At 37.5% G+C, this 17,471-nt stretch overlaps 1 protein-coding gene across 1 annotated transcript in view; it reads left to right on the top strand.

Moving 5' to 3' along the window:
- Window positions 1–17,471, top strand: part of LOC147411055 (Transducin/WD40 repeat-like superfamily protein) — a 41,552-nt gene that overhangs the window by 11,288 nt on the left and 12,793 nt on the right. Inside the window, exons 3-11 of the mRNA XM_086444083.1 lie at window positions 5,628–5,667; window positions 5,769–6,017; window positions 6,626–6,725; window positions 6,806–6,880; window positions 9,199–9,297; window positions 9,711–9,827; window positions 9,950–10,065; window positions 10,175–10,274; window positions 14,832–15,190. Coding sequence (XP_086300209.1) covers window positions 5,628–5,667; window positions 5,769–6,017; window positions 6,626–6,725; window positions 6,806–6,880; window positions 9,199–9,297; window positions 9,711–9,827; window positions 9,950–10,065; window positions 10,175–10,274; window positions 14,832–15,190 — 1,255 coding nt within the window. The remainder of the gene's footprint in view (window positions 1–5,627; window positions 5,668–5,768; window positions 6,018–6,625; window positions 6,726–6,805; window positions 6,881–9,198; window positions 9,298–9,710; window positions 9,828–9,949; window positions 10,066–10,174; window positions 10,275–14,831; window positions 15,191–17,471) is intronic.

Raw genomic sequence — 17,471 nt, 5'->3', positions numbered from 1 at the left:
TGTGATTTCGCATCTTTAGTTTGCAGATGACACCTTAATCTTCTTGGATTATTCCCCAAGACAGTTGAGCTTCTTAAGTGGCATTCTTGGGTGCTTTGAGGCAATCTTTTGTATTCCGGTAAACTTTTCTAAGAGCAAGTTGTTTGCGGTTGGGGAAGATGAAGGGTTGGACGTAGCGGCGGCCTCAATCGGTTTCCAAATAGGGACCCTTACTTGGGGCTCCCCTTGGGGATGGGATATACTAGTAAAGACATTTGGGAGCCGGTGATTGAAAGGATGAGAAAGAGACTTAGTAGTTGGAAAGCGAAGTTGTTATTGAAAGGAGGGAAGGTCACTCTTATCAAAAGTACGTTGGCGAGCATTCCCATCTATACTCTGTCGCTATTTTCATTGCCAAGATGTGTGGAAGTCCAATTAGAAAGAATCTGCCGTGATTTTTTGTGGCATGGTAAGGATGGTTCGCGAAAGCATTTTTGGGTGAGTTGGAGCAAGATTTGCTTGCCCAAGAAGAAAGGGGGATTGGGTATTCGCAAATTTGGATCTATGAATTCGGCTTTGTTAGGAAAGTGGTTTTGGATGTTCGGTGAGAAGGGGGATAGTCTTTGGCGGAAAGTAATCATGGATAAATATGGTGTTAATGGGAATGGTTTGGAGAATGGTTCGGTGAGAGGTGCGTTGGGGTGTGGAGTATGGAAAGAAATCCTTAGAAGACTACCGATAATTAAGAAAATGGTGAAATACAAAGTTGGGAGTGGGACTAAGGTGAGGTTTTGGGAGGATTCGTGGTGTGGGAATGGTCCCCTCAAGGACGTGTTTCTAGAACTATTTATCCTATCTTTGAAAAAGAATCAGGTTGTTTTTGAGTTCAATAGGGTGGATAATGGGGCATTAAATTGGGACTGTGGGTTTAGAAGAACTTTTAATGATTGGGAGTTGGATACTCTAGGGAGGTTTACTGTTATGGTGGAGAATAGCTACATGCAGAACTCTTCGGAAGACAAAAGGTTGTGGTTAGGTACACGGGATGGGAAGTTCACGGTTAAATCGTTATATAATACCATCGTTCCTAGCTGTACTTCGTCGTTCCTCACTCTTTTGTCTGGGGTGGTAAGATACCTCCGAAGATCTCGTTTTTCCTTTGGTTGGTGGTCTTAGGGAAACTTGCAACTCTAGACCAATTGATCAAAAGATGATTCATTTCTCCAAACCAATGTTATATGTGTAGATCTTTGGCAAAAACGGTAGATCACTTATTCATCCACTGTCGGGTGGTTCAACACTTTTGGTCGCATTTCTTGTCTTTATTCGGGATAGTGGGTTGTTTTCCTCGATTAGTTAAGTTGGTTTTGGATTCTTGGTTGGCATGGGGAGCATCTTTCTCGTCTTCTAAACGGACTCTTTGGTTCCTGGTTCCATTTGCAATCTGTTGGGGGATCTGGAAAGACCGTAATCGTTGTATCTTCGAGGGAAAAGTCTCTACGATAGAAAGATTAATTCTTTTGGTGTTGGAGCTCATGTTTTCTTGGAGTAAACTTTATAAGGAGTTCAAGGGTGTTTTCTTTGAAGACTTTGTTGTGCGTTGGGATAGGGTGTGTGTATTACAGCGAGAGTAACTTGTGGGGTCAAACTTTATTTGTTTTTTCATTTTCTCCGTTCTGTCATTTTACTTTTCCTGTACTTTTGCTCTGTTCTTGGGTTGGTCACCTCGACCTCCTCGTTTTTTATCAATAAATTATCTTTATCGATAAAAAAAAAAAGTATTGAAAGCCTCATTATGCCAACTACAAAAAAGGAGATCACCGAAAATGTATAGTCCAAAAGAGACAAAATATAGAGAACTAAGATTACACTATAGAAAAGGAAACGAGTCACCAAACAAATTTCATTTAATTGATTCCATAAGGTAGAGATATTACATCATATTTATAGTGACTTAGAATATCCCATCTAGCTTACTTGGCAAATACCCTAGACCTATGTTCAAACCTGTCGTCACCCGAGTTATTGATCTTATTTAAAACAAGGTCACCTGGTGGCATCACAAAAATTTTTGGGGCTTAGATCTATAGCTCTGTTATTTGAAAACTGCAATGTAACTTGGAAGGTGCGGGGTTCAATCCTCCAAAATCTGCTCATTACTAATTAACCAACTAATAGAAATCTTAATAAGATTATAACTTGTTGATTAATTAGAATAAACAGAAACATTGGCCTAAAAGACTCTAAACACTAAATCCTATTTCAAAATTCTTCCAAAGTAGTAAAATGAAGTTTGATTTGGAACCTTATTATTAAAAGAAATCTAAATGGGATGCTACAAGGCCTAAATGGATTTGATATAGGTAGGGTTGGTGAGGCTAGACCTATTCAATTATCCATTTTGTTTGGAGAATCTGAACCTTTGTCTATGCAATTCATTTGCTAGAATCATTATTTTATTGATGTTCATATAAATGGCTTAGAGAAAGGTGAACCATACCAGCAAGACTTTATTCAGGGTTTGGGGAAGTAGGTAGAAGGAGGGTGAGTCTTTAGCTTCTGGAAGCCGTTCATCTTTTATGAGGGGGTGGGTGCTTATGGAAGAGATAATAGATAGTTTGCTGGATCACATTCCGTGCATTAGTGTGGGCCTATCTTTCTCGTCAAAGGAATATGAATCTAGTTTGTTATTTTGTGTTGTCTTTGACAAAAGGAAGGAGTTGGGTTTTTTTTTCAACAAAAAGGTCGATCCCAACTCTAGTGGGGACGATCTACCTACGCTTGTCGAGGTAGTGCATCATAGCGGGTCCCTTGTTCGAGCTGTGTGGATTTGGAAGAGGTGGTCAGCCCCCTGAAGTGTGTTTGAGCTCTTTGAGGGTCATTAGAGCATCTCCAATACTATTTTTACCTTTGACAATTCTATATTTGAGACAATAAACTAAAAAAAATGCCAAATTTAAAACGATGCACTTCAATGCATTGTCTCAAATTCAAATGCCATATTCTCAGAGCATCTCCAATGTCATGGGCATTTCAATTCCAAATTTTGACATGATTTACAAAAAACCAACTCTAACGTTTGTCTTAAACAACGTATCAAATATAACATATTTTAAAAGTCATCTCAAATAGAGCAACACATTTGAAATCTCTCAAATTTTGATATGTTGGCTGACTAGGTAATTTTAATTCCAAGATTGCCATCAACAATAATAAATTTTGAAAAGTCAAAGTTTTGGACTTTTCTCAACAACTTTTACCACACCCAACGGTTATAAAAGTACTATTTTATTTACATACATGTCCTCAATGAGAATATGACAGTTGAATTTGAGACGATGCATTGGAGTGCATCGTTTTAAATTTGACATTTTTTTTTTTACTTTATTATCTCAAATATGGAATTGTTAAAGGTAAAAATAACATTTAGCATTGGAGATGCTCTCATTGAGGGCATGTATGTAAATAAACTAACATTTTTAAAGTCATTGCATGTGGTAAGAGGTGTTGAGAAAAACTTTGGCTTTTCAAAATTTATCATTGTCGATGGCAATCTTGTAATAAAAATTGCCTAGTTTGCCAATATTTCAAATTTTGAGAGAATTTAAATGTGCTACTATATTGAGACGACTTAAGAAATATGCTATATTTGACACGCCGTTTGAGATTAGTGTTGGAGTTGTTTTTTTGTGAATTGTGCCAAAATTTGGAATTGAAACACCCATATAGCATGGTGTTGGAGATGCTCTTAAGGGAAACATGATTGAGGTTGACTCGGGAAGAATAATGAAATGTAAATATAAGTTGGTTGAGTAGGTTCAGAGTCTTGGTAAGGACTTTATTGAGGTTTTTATATTATCGAAAAGATCTAGGAGTGGGCGTAGTACCCTTGTGCATCAATAATGATAGAGGCTTAAGTGATATGAATAAGCAAGCATGAGAGAAATCTATGATATCCTCTAAAAAGCCGCATATTGTAGTCTTCCAGGAGTCTATAAGATGGAAATCATGAATGACAAGGTGCTGAGCTGTCTATTTTGGCCTCCAGGAGTCTATGAGATGGAAGTCATGGATTGTAGTTCCACTTTGGGTTTTACCCTGCACAACTTTAAAACGCGTCCTACTAGATAGGGCCCTTATAGCCCAGGTTTTGAACATCTACCCAGCTGATGTGGGATTAAACTCAACTCCCATTTGCCATTCCATCCAGCGCACATGATGGCTCCACTTCGACCCCTTGGTCTCAGCAACCCTTTCCCTGACCTGGGTAGGCGCATGGGCAGGATCATGACATGGATGACTAGGTCATTGCTGAGTTGTGAAGCGTTAGAGGGATAGAGGAATAGATTTATACCTGCTTAGGCCCTGTAGTAGCCTAGGAGTCCCAAGAAAGTGAAGTTTCCACCTAGGCTACTTTGGAAAACCAAGCAATTTGAACCAAAAAACTAGCAAAAGAGACTCCCAAAGTGCATGGAGAGAGGAACAAAGGTGGTCAATAGGCACACTGAATATTTAAGCTGCTTTCGATTTGAAGCAGTGAACTGTTTTTTCCTTGGCAAACATGAGCAAAGCCTTTTCCCTGGCAAGTGAATAATTTGAAAAGTGAAAAATATATACTCTAAATGGCATTACCTATTTTCCCTTTTTATTCTCTTAGTTTAGTCTAGAATGCATGGACATGTCTTTGAGATTGCTGAATATCTTTTCTATATAGCATCAATGGAGAGATTAGTAGCAGATGCATTGAGGAAATGATTAATACAGAAGTCAATGCAAGGGGGCAGTAAAACTATGTTGTTTTAGTTTTCAACTAGTTTTGTTAAGTTTGTTGGTGGCAATCACTGGGCAGATTTATGTCAAAAATGATTTTCCAGTTTAATTTGTTTGAAGCTTGAAGTTATGAAAAGTTTTAGTTATTTTGGGTACATCGGTTTCTTGGAACAAGATGTCCTAACATGTTGAACATTGATTTGGAATGGGACTAAGATGTGGCTCTTCCTAAGGCTGCCAGTGGGCTGTATTGAGCTGAAATGATTGATTTCCTGACCATAGCTTGAGTTAATTCAGTAGAACATCTTCAGCTTTCTTTAGATAGAGTTTTATCGCAAGGATATTTTATACCAAGTTCCCTCCCAAAAAGGCCGTGTTTGCTACTTGGTTGGAGGAGGAAAGATATTAGTGGCCTTTTTTGCTTTTATGGGCCTATTGCATATCTTGAGGAAGTGATTATACTTAGATATCGTATTCCAAAGAAATTGTGACACCTCTTTCTGTTGTATTGTCGTCAATGAGATTTATCTGTCATTTTTTACTGCATTGTGCAATATTTTGTCATTCAGTGAAGACTTTTCTGTAACATTGTTGAAAAATGAGAAAAAAAAGCTTCGACATAGTAACTTTCATCCTAGCACATTGTCAACTTATATCTGAATAATATCGTATTACAGATCTGCAATTTGGATTGAATTATTCATTGTTGGAGAATTAGCAATTCGTAGCTTCTCTTAGTCAGCATCGTGTCCCACAGTAGTGGCTCTCATTCCTGTCCTTTTATCACATTTTAGGCATGTGTTGTGCTGCTGTATTTATTTAATAAGATTAAAGCTATGTCTTGCCTAATTTTATGTTTTTCTTTTTGTGGTTGATAGAGCCTAAAGCGAAACCCACAGAGGCCATTCGTGGAGGGAGGTAATGAATCTGGCTTCGCTGTTACATCTTTTTTCTTGTATAGGTTTTCCTGGCTTCCTTGGTACTTCTTGCTGAACCTGGAACACACTGGCCCCTTGAAGTGTAAAGCAGGTTAACTTCTATGATGATGATGTGCGCTTTTGGCAACTTTGGCGTAACCGATCTGCAGCTGCAGAGGCTCCTTCTGCAGTCAATCAGCAGTCCTCGGCTTTTAGTTCTCCTGCTCCATCCACGAGAGGAAGACATTTTCTTGTCATTTGCTGCGAGAATAAAGCCATATTTTTGGACTTGGTGACAATGCGTGGCCGTGATGTACCCAAGCAAGACCTTGACAACAAGTCTCTTCTCTGGCAAGTCCTAACTCTAATCTTATATTCTGCGTGTTCATACATCACTGCTGATACCTGTTTAATTATGGCATTATTGCTTATCTAAAATAGAGCTAAGGCATAAAATCTTGTCTTAACATCTCTAGAGACAGAATGGAACATTTACAAATAATGAAGAAATGGTGAGACAAACCGAAGCATCATGAGACAAACCTGACATAATGCATTTGATGTATAATTAAGCTTGAGTGATGTTCGAAATGATTAAATGTCTTTTATGACCATTTGTACAAAAACTCACACTAGTTTTATACAGATGCACACCAATATACACTGATATGCTAAGAATTCACTAGAGTAAATTCTACTAAAAATATATTGGGCAAGACGTCTCACGCTGGAGGAAACCACAACGAGACATTGGAGGTTTTTCTTGAGATCTCTCAGTCGAGAAGTCACGTTTTTTTAACTGCCTGGGACAAACCTCGATGCTGTTAGTTTAAACCCATGAATTAAGTATTTTAAATTTATTTAGGAAATGAAATCCTTTGCATTTCTGGAATCTGGATGGGTTGTTTCTCAGAGGCTTTTACATTTATCATTGAGCATTTTTCATGTTTTTGTTACAGTATGGAGTTTCTTTCCAGATCTGCTGCTGGTGATGGCCCACTTGTTGCTTTTGGTGGTTCTGATGGCGTAATTAGAGTTCTTTCGATGATAACATGGAAGGTTTGGGAGGGTTTTTGTTGATTTTGACTTATCGTTTTCATTGTTGTTGCTCATTGTATTCTGTTTTTTTTTTCTGGCAGCTAGTCCGAAGGTACACTGGTGGTCATAAGGGATCAATATCTTGTTTGATGACATTCATGACTTCTTCTGGCGAGGTAATTGTTTAGTGTAATTGCATGGACCGAAGGAGCATGTAGACCCTGGACCGAGGTCCTTATTTGGGCCATGTGGACTACCATGTTGATTCAAATGACACCTCAGCCCTCTTGATTTTGTGGTCTAGATTGGATTTGAAAAAAAATCCGAAAGATACATTTTTTGGGGCCAGATCTTGAGTTTGATAATGGATGGCCACTGAACTTCCAAATTTAAAATTTAAATCCAATGGTGAAAAATATCTTTTTTCAATTTTGTTTATTTGGGAGTTCATAAATTTTATGTTTTATACATACACATGGCATCCGATGGTGTGTGTCTTTTTATTTTTATTTTTAATGTTAATAAACTTTTTATTGATGGAGGACGAGATGGTCTCAAAAAAGATACAATATAAAGTTAGAAACTATCTTCTCTAACACACAACCAGTGTTGTTAAATAGCATATGCGACCATGTGTGACCAGCGCATGCTGTTCGTATATGCCATTTCATACATCGTATAAGAGGAAAAAATGCAGAAAATGTTGAGTACTCTTCTTTTTCTCTTGAGTATTGAGAGTGAGAGAGTGACATAATTTGAGAATTGAACTTTGAGAGTAATAGTGTAAAGTAGAGATTAGAGAATATATATAATTATGTGAGAATGTATTAGAAAATTTAATGAGATTTAATAGTTGGAGGTAAGAAAGATTAGAAGGTAGAAGGGATGTTGTAAAAGGAGTATGGGGGTAAAAGTGGGATATTTATAAGAGAAAAATGAGTTTATGCTAAAAAAAGAAGAAATCTGTGTCCAAAAAGTATGCCATCACATACAAAAGTATGTCATCACATATTGTGCAGATAGCATACTTTTGTATATGCAATGGTAGCATATGCGAAAAATAGTTTGGAAATGGCATATGCGATCGCATTTGACAACACTGCACACAACATCCTACCTAACAAGTAAATACTCTAAGGAGAGGCCTTTGGGCATAACTTTCTATTGAGTCTCAAATTGTGCAAATTTCGCATACTTGTTGGGCCCAAGTCCAAAGCTTTACACCCAATTTCCCATTTCTCTACTATGCTTCATACATTCTCCTAACATCTTCTTCCCTCCAACTTTGGCCCCTGCCCCATCCTCTACATCAACTTTGTTCAGTTTGTTTGCGTTTGGAACTAACATTAGAGATCTTTTACCTTTCGTTAGTTCCCTTGGCATGATACTACCTACCCATTAAATATACCACTTCTATGGTGATTAGCTCTGCTCAATGAAGCCCAAGTCTCTCCCTTGCTCAATCCCCTTATTTTTCAATAATTTAGTATGACCTTATAAAAAGTAGACATGGTAAGTCAATCAAGTTTTTAAAAATTTTATAATAAGCATCATATCATCCATGCCTTATTCCAATTCCTAAATATTGGGTTTGGCAGCATGAATCCTCTTTTGCTATTCAACTTTAGCTTGCAGAGTGAATGGCATAAAAGGTATCATGATGCGACTGGTTTAAAGAAAGTGCCCACTTCTTCTTCTTCTGAAATGACTCCTCACAGTTCAGCAGCTTGCCTAGGGTTTTATTTGTGTATACTCTCAAAACTTTTCAATTAATCTCAAGGTATTTCACCCATGCATATCGGAGAACTTGTGGAAACCTTTTTGAGATAACTAGGCTGATGTCACTTTTGTGAACCGTGGCAGAATTATGCCTCTCCTATAGTTTCAAAGCCAGCATGTACTTGTAGCAACCATAGAATTTTGACATTCTCTTCTTTTATATGCCCTATATGATTGAGACGACGTGATACTCTTCCTGTTCATACACCTTGGTCTGTCATTCCCATTGTTCTTGGCCCTATCTTCTGGAAAATGATCAATGAATCACTTTTCTTTGTGCAACCATATTTGGTTCAAAGGATCAAGTTGTCAATGCTCATATATTGTGTCAAATATGTTGAAGCCATCTTCACCAATTAGGTGAACACCCCATCTTGTCATGTTCAATCATATTAGTGAAACTGGCATTTGCAGAAGCATGTAGTGATAATAAAGTTTGTGTGTTGATTGTGAGGTGCTAGTGTAAATTTTTTTTTCCAGATATAGATCTGTATGAGCATGTTGGCCAATGTGGCAAGTACCGGAACTTACGATGCATAATCAAAACAATGAAAAAGGAATTTGCAATTGCATGGCAATTATAGCGACTGTGTTGGTTGTTTTACCCTTGTTCTAACTAAAACAGGTTTTGATTCGGTCGTTTACAATAAAACTAATCAATATCTTCTCTCAAACTTCGAATTTCACTTGATTATGTTTCTGCTTGTGCTTTCAGGCACTTTTGGTTTCTGGAGCTAATGATGGTTTACTTGTACTTTGGAGTGCTGACCATGGTCAAGATTCACGTGAACTTGTACCCAAGCTGAGCTTAAAGGTAGTCATTTCTTTGATTTCCTTTTGTTTTCAATTAATTAAATTTAGGATTAGCATTATATCACTTTATTCCTCAATTCTCTTATGAGAATCATATTTTCTTCCCCAACTATAGCTGGTTGGAATTGAGTTTGTTTGCTCAAAATTATGCCGTTATCACTAACTAATGGAACTCCAGAAAGTTAATTTCTTGGGGCAAGTAGAAGTTATTTGTTCTTTCTTTTTTCTTTTCATTTTTAAAATTTTTGTGTGTGTGTGTGTGTTGGGGGGGGGGGGGTGTTTACAATGCAAGTAGAAATTTGAACACTCTCATTTGCTTCGGTGAATAAATTATGTCTTGTAGTTTCTGTTTTAATGAATTAGTAATCACTTTCAATTTCAAAAACCTTACATATCTTTCTGTGACACTTCAAGGCCCATGATGGTGGGGTTGTGGCGGTTGAGCTTTCTAGAGTTATGGGAGGTGCACCGCAGCTGATTACAATTGGTGCAGATAAGACATTAGCTATTTGGGATACCATCTCTTTTAAGGTGCCACAATAACTTTTCAATATTCTAGATTTGGTTTCTTTGAAAAGAACATGCTTTTGGCAGCTTGTATTTGTGATGCTTTATTGTATGTTCTAATGCTTTAATTTTTTTTTTTTTTTAAGGAATTGAGGCGTATTAAGCCTGTGCCAAAATTGGCTTGCCATAGTGTAGCTTCTTGGTGCCACCCTCGAGCTCCCAACCTTGATATTTTGACTTGTGTCAAGGATTCTCATATTTGGTATACATACATTTGCCATCATCCCTAAATTGTAAATACAAATTTAGTTTTTAACCTTTCAAGATTACGTCATTTCTTTTACTTAATTTTGAGGATTAAACTTTTGCAGGGCCATTGAACACCCAACTTATTCAGCTCTGACAAGGCCATTGTGTGAACTTTCTTCGCTTGTTCCACCGCAAGTACTTGCACCCAACAAGAAACTTAGGGTACTCTCTTATTTATTGATCTTTTGCTTGTGGCATTCTAAATACTGATTTAGCAATGTTGGATTCATTGCACATTAGAAAAAAATGCTTTTATCATTTCCTTTCTTTTTGATTGGCTATATAAATGGAATTGGGAGGTTTGACACTCAGGGGAATGGGGATTGTAATTCTTTCTACTTCTCGAGGTATAATGACAGACCGAGAAGCTCGACTAGAAGGAATCGGGGGAGAAATTTTGTGTTATATATGGTGATCTTTTTGGTATCTGAATTGCATCCGTAACTTCCTATTTTTTGTTTTGTGAAAAAAAAAGAGGAAGGACGGGTTGTCTAATATCACGCCTCCTCCATTAGTTGATATTTCAAGGGGGTTACCTGGAATGAAAGAACAAAAATGGATTCATGAAGGTTTAATTACTGAATCACTTCCAAATGGTATGTTCCGGGTTCGTTTAGATAATGAAGATCTGATTCTAGGTTATGTTTCAGGAAAGATCCGACGCAGTTTTATACGGATACTACCGGGGGATAGAGTAAAAATTGAAGTAAGTCGTTATGATTCAACCAGGGGCCGTATAATTTATAGACTCCGCAACAAAGATTCGAACGATTAGGTGGCTTTTTTTTTCAACATTTCTTTCGTAGGGATACAATTCGAGGTTCAAAATCTCAAGAGACTTATTTTCTTCCAAGGAGTAGATTCGGAATTAAGATAAGGAATGACAAATATGAAAATAAGGGCCTCCGTTCGTAAAATTTGTGAAAAATGTCGACTGATCCGTAGGCGGGGACGAATTATAGTAATTTGTTCCAACCCGAGGCATAAACAGAGACAAGGATAATCTTTCTAAAAATATCGGTAATATTTTGAAATGATATGATCTTTTCTCAAATTCAAGATATTTTTAGAGAAAACGAAGACTTCAAATTCTCACATAACATGGAATATCTATCTTATATGTATCTTTTATTTTTAATTTAGTTGAAAAGAGTCAAGTTCTTTCTACTTGTGAACATTTGACAAGAATAAAAGGATCATAGTTATTTGGTTTTTGATTTTATCTGATTTTTTTCCTTCCAATTTTCTTGTAATTTACCCCTTGAAAAGGAAGACAAAGAAATACCCGCATTTTTGAATTTTTATTATAATTTATAGGACATTGAGATTCAAGTCTTGCAAAATCTGAATAGATTCAGCACCTATTCTGAACTCATGAGCCTACACACACACACACACACACACACACACACACACACTAGGAGCTGGAAATGGCCCATTCAAGGTTTCACTTGATAGATGAACTATTCTAGCTAGGCAGATTCATTCCTCCGAGCATACACTGCAGGAAATTAGCAACCAATCAAATGATAATAACAAAAGCTTACGCTGTTGTAGGTCATGCTTCCAAATTGACAAATATAATTATCACCACTTATTACTTGTCATTTTTGGTGATGAATTTTTTTTTTGATGAGTAAAGATGTTTATTAAAATAAAAATAAGGAAGGAGGGGTCGAGATGACCATCCCAACAAGAACAAAGACAACAAGACCAGCTGCAACGACAAATCAACCCTGCCACAAAAGCCTACTCCTCACTAAGATTACCAACCCTTTTCCATCTAAAAAGAAAGTCTTCAAAGAAGATACCCTTAAAAACTTTGTAAAGCTTACACCAAAAAAACAAAAGAGCCAACAAAGACAGCACAACTTCGGACACGGGCCGTTCCTTTCCTTCAAAGATGTGCCCATTCCTTTCCTTCGACAGGTTCCAACAAATGGCAAATGGACTCAAACCCCATGAAATTCTGTTAGTCTTTGAGAAGGAATTTCCCCAACTGCAACCAATTCACAAAAAGCTCATGAACTGTAGAAGGAAAACAACCTTCCAACCCAAACAAACCCAAAAAATGTTTCCAAATCTGGTGTGCAAAGTGGCAATGTATGAACATGATCAGCTGATTCTTCCCATTTTTGGTGATGAATTGTTCTATAAGATAAACACAGTTGCTAGATGTAGAAATTGAGTTCATTCAATAGAGTCATCTTCCAATCTTATTCCTCCTAAGATATATGCTAGGTCACATATGATTTGGAGAGAAATGGATGTGGTGGGTTATGAAGTTTGTCATTGGCCTTTTTCGGGATCTTCATCAATGGTAGCTCAACAGGCTACTTCAAGAGCTATAGACGTTAGATTTAGAAATTGAGTTCATTCAATAGAGTCATCTTCCAATCTTATTCCTCCTAAGATATATGCTAGGTCACATATGATTCGGAGAGAAATGGATATGGTGGGTTATGAAGTGTGTCATTGGCCTTCTTTTGGATCTTCATCAATGGTAGCTCAACAGGCTATTTCAAGAGCTATAGAGGTTTGAGAGAAGGAGATCCTTATCCCCATGTTTTTTTGTCATAGTAATAAAAGCCTTGCATCGGTTAGCATCTAAGGCTGTATCCATTGAGTCTCTATCGGGCATTGTGGTGAAAGAAAGTGGCTTATTGACAAGCCATCTTCGGTTCACTGATGATTCTCTAGTCTTCCTAGATGGATCATTGGAAGATTTTAAGATTACTTAGAGGCATAGTAATGGTAACCCATCTTTACGGTGTTTGAGGTAACAGGTTAATAGGGTTTGCACAGGTTGATCTGATGGTGTTTGAGGTAAGGAAAGTTTGGTTGAAAAATAGTAGGGGCTTTCAGATTTTTTAGAGAGATAGAGAGGCCGATTTGTTAGTTGTATTGGTTAATGATGAGTTTGCTTGCTTTGCTGAGGTACTTCTAGAGGCTTGTAAAAGAAACCAGTCTAGAAGGATCAGGAGCAAACTTGTCCTTGGGGGAAGGGTTCTGATAGTCTACAAAGGTTTTTTTTAGTGAATTATAGTAACATAGAGGGTTCTCTTCATAAGAACAGGGATTGGCGACATTTGATGGAAATGTTTGGTAGGTGGTCTTGTGCTGTGGTTTGTAAATCAGACTCTGATAATGTGATTTGGGATGATGTGCATGAAGCAATCCGGCTTCTGTCTAGCTCATCTCAACCTATCGATTATAGTTTTTATTTATTTATTATTATTATAGTATACATTTATGTTAGGCAAAGACGATTACAACTAATACACTGATCTATAATATGTACTTTCTTTATTTCCCTATTTTTGTGATTTGTGCCTCAAGGGAATCTCTTGACACAATTTTTCTTCGTCCAACTCACCCCAGTGATGTGCCCCGCGCTTCAACATGAGAAACATTTACCTCCTCTCTCTCTCGCTCTCTCTAAATATATATATGTATATATATACTGATGGACAAAAAAAAACTTGTTGGGCTGAAAGCCCACTTGGGCGGTCCAACTTTCTTATGCATTTGGGTGTTTTTTGTGTCTAGTTAGTTTTGAGTCTTTTTGGGAAGTTCTATTTTATTTTGATAGGCAAACATTATATTTACTAAAAGGGTGGTCGAGATGACCAACCACAGATACAAAGAAACACGAAAGCGAAAAAAAAAAAGAAAGAAAAAACTACAAATAACACAAAGAGTCCCACTTGAAGAAAAACTCCTCAACGAGAACCCCTTTAAAAGCTACATCCAACTTGCACAATAGTTAAGAAAACCCAACACCATCAAAACATCTCGTTGAAGTTACTCTCTGAATCCAGGAAAATTTTCCTATTTCTCTCCTTCCAAATGCTCCAGGAAATGGCAAAAGGAATCAGAAGTCCAAAGAGTCATTTCCCTACCAGTGAATACGTTATGACTGAAGCACCAAAAGACAGAAATCGAAGAACAAGGAAAAACCCTCTCCAGATTGAACAAGCATAAAATGTGGGACCACAATTTGGAGGCAAAAGGACAATGAAACAACCAGTGATCAGTATAGTCTCCTCATTAGCCCGGCACATGCAACAAAAATTAGGAGTGATCATTTTGTCTATGGTCTTACTTAGTAGGGGTCTTTTTTGGTTATTTGTTATGAGTGAGGGTCATATTACTAGTTTTAGGATGTTTGGGGGTGCTTTAGAAATTTTGGGGTTTCTTGCAAATGGGTTTTCCAAAGCATATTTAAAGGATGAAAGCCTTTATGCGAGGGATCTTTTGTTTTCTGGAGAGATAAAGAAGATCCCAGGTAGGGCTTGAAAATTGGAAGGGTTATTCATCGATGCTCGGACCTCCGATCACTTTGCAGCTGTGATTTGCATGCAAAGTCTTGTTTTTTTCCTTCATCTCCCAACTGCTGTTCTACAGTTTCCAGCAAGGATTAGAAGGTTCTCAAGGTTGGTTACCGGTTGTGGTGAGTCCTGCACTCCTAATCGGCATCTCGGTGCGAAAGAACTTGATTCTTCTGTTGTTCTGTTACTTCTGTACAATCAGCAATCCTATTTTAAGTTCATACTTGCCATTTTCCCCTGATTTACATCATTTACTTTTTTTTTGCATCAGTTTGTTATGCTGTTTTGCCTAATGATGACTTTGCAAAAAATTTAACCTTTTCAGGTTTTTGCAGAGCTCCTTAGTTCTGAAGATAATTTTTAATTTATTTATTTATTATTATTGTAGGTTTTCTGCATGGTTGCTCATCCTTTACAGCCGCATCTTGTTGCCACTGGCACCAATATTGGTGTTATTCTTAGTGAGTTTGATGCAAGGGCACTTCCAGCTGTGGCTCCTCTGCCAACGCCTCCGGGCAGCAGGGAACACTCTGCTGTATATGTGGTTCAAAGGGAACTGAAGGTACTGAATTTTCAGTTGTCAAACACAGCGAATCCATCCCTTGGAAATACTGGCTCCTTATCTGAAACAGGACGGTCCAGGTCAGAATCATTGGAACAGTTACATGTCAAGCAGATGAAGAAGCACATTAGTACACCTGTGCCACAGGATTCATATTCAGTTCTTTCTGTAAGCAGTTCGGGAAAGTACGTCACAACTGCTTTGTTTTCATTCCCATTAGATTATTTTATTTTTTATTATTATTTTTCAGTGACTTTATGCTGTTTCCATCATTTATATATAATGTTAGGATCATACATCAGGCACTGATCATCATCCATCTCTCTCCCCCTCCCTTTCCTCAAACCCATTTTCTACGTTCACTGATTTAACCCCTACCAGTGCAAAGGTCAGATGCATGGCCTGCTAACTTGAATAGCTGTTTTCTGTGAAGGGTCCTTGGATTGGTTGGTGCAGATCATGCAACCTAGAATGGCTGAAAATCAACTTGAATGAGGAACTTACTTAGAAACTGGAATTTGAGAAACTCTTGAAGCTGACCATTGTAATGCATTGCGTTGTAGGTTTATTTTATATTTTCTTTTAAATAATTTTTTTTTATATGCTTTCAGTAACTGGGAATAGAAATCCTAATGAGCTGAAGGTTCCAATACATGCCATTCTATCAGAGTTTGCTCGGCAATTTCACCTCTTGGAGTGTGGAAGAAGATTATAGACCACACAAGGCAATTTTTTGATATGCTTACAGTAATAAGGAATAGAAATTCTTATGAACTGAAGGTTCCTATGCATGCCATTCTATCAGAGTCCACTAGGCAATTGCACCTCTTAGAGTGTGGAAGAAGATTATAGACCACACGAGGCAGTTCTGTAATAAGGACCACGAGATCTGCCAACCTCTAGCCTCGTGTCTGAAGTTACTGTGGAATTTAATTCAGTCTTTAGCTCAATCAGATAAGGATATTCCCTAAAGCTTGGAAGTATAAAGCCCTCTCAATACTTCTTGGATTATCCTGCTAATAACTATTTTTTTTTTTTAATCTTTTCTAGTGTCAATAGAAACACTGTTGGTTCTTTTGCTAACCAAAGGATGATATGATGGATGAGTATTTAATTCAACCATGAATATGTAAATAATAAACACACCCAAAGACTTTAGGTTGCACCACAAAAGTAGGATGACCAAAGCACAGAAGGAACAATTAATAAGGTAGGATTCAAGCAAGACAGACTCACACCAAAACATTTTAGGAACCTGCATGCTAAAGCGAAGTGCACACTCAACCCAAGAAGGTGACGATTTTCTTGAGGGGTAGCATAGGAAGTTTGATTGACAATCTCATGCTTAAGAAAATATGATCACAGACCACCATCTAGATATTCTCCCCATTATCTAAGCGGTGGATTTTTAACTTTTATATCAAATTGGGTACACACCATTTTATGAAAAATCTTAAAGATGGAAAATACTTAATCTTTGGTCTGCATAAGAGATACCCAAGTGTATCCATTGTAATCATCAACAAATGTCACAATCTAGCAAAGACCAAACAGAGAGGTAATTGGGGATGGTCCCCAAACATCGAAATGGATAAGGTGAAAAGGAACTTGGCTTGTATTCTCACTAATTGGAAAAGAGTATGATAATCTTTAGCAAATTCACAACTTTCACGATGAAAGTCATCAACTGAAATAAACGAAAAACAGGAAGCAATCGCTTCTAAAAAACATTAGAACACGACTTAGCCGTTTATGTCAAAGCAATAACTGGTCTTTATTGATTCGACTACTACTAATATGAGATTGATGAGTAGATGAAGTTGAAGAGCTGTTGAGGAGGTACAAGCCAGGGTCCTCACGACCACTGCCACTCATCCATCCCATCTCCAAATCCTGTAGCACTGTGAGATGGAAAAAATGTGACACTACCTGTAAGGTTCTCCTTCTGCCACTTTTTGTAGGATTTATTCATCATAGGTGGTATAATAAACAAAAAACAGGAAGCAATCGCTTCAAACAAACATTATCACGACTTAGCCAGTTATGTCAAAGCAATAACTGGTCTTTATTGAGTCGACTACTACTAGTATGAGGTTGATGAGTAGATGAAGTTGAAGAGCTATCAAGGAGGTACAAGCCACCGTCCTCACGATCACTACCAGTCGTCTATCTCGTCTCCAAATCCTGCAACACAGTGAGATGGAAAAAAGGTGACACTCCCTGTAAGGTTCTCCTTATGCCACTTTTTGCAGGATTTATTCATCATAGGTGGTATGATGAGCTGTCTAGTGAGGTTCCGATAAAGAAAAAAAGGCTGTCTAGTAGGTAGTCATCATAATCCTGTTCTCCAATATACATCTCAACAGAAGTCTTCCATTTGCCCACTTGAGTTATAGTCTGTGTCAGTGCTATGCGACAATGAACTTATCTCTAATAGTGGATCTAAAGGAGGAGAATCACTGGATA

The sequence above is a fragment of the Akebia trifoliata genome, chromosome 1 (assembly GCF_017979445.1).
Source record: "Akebia trifoliata isolate Shusen 1 chromosome 1, ASM1797944v1, whole genome shotgun sequence".
In the NCBI taxonomy this organism is placed as follows: Eukaryota; Viridiplantae; Streptophyta; class Magnoliopsida; order Ranunculales; family Lardizabalaceae; genus Akebia; species Akebia trifoliata.
This window is presented reverse-complemented; position numbering and strand designations above follow the sequence as displayed.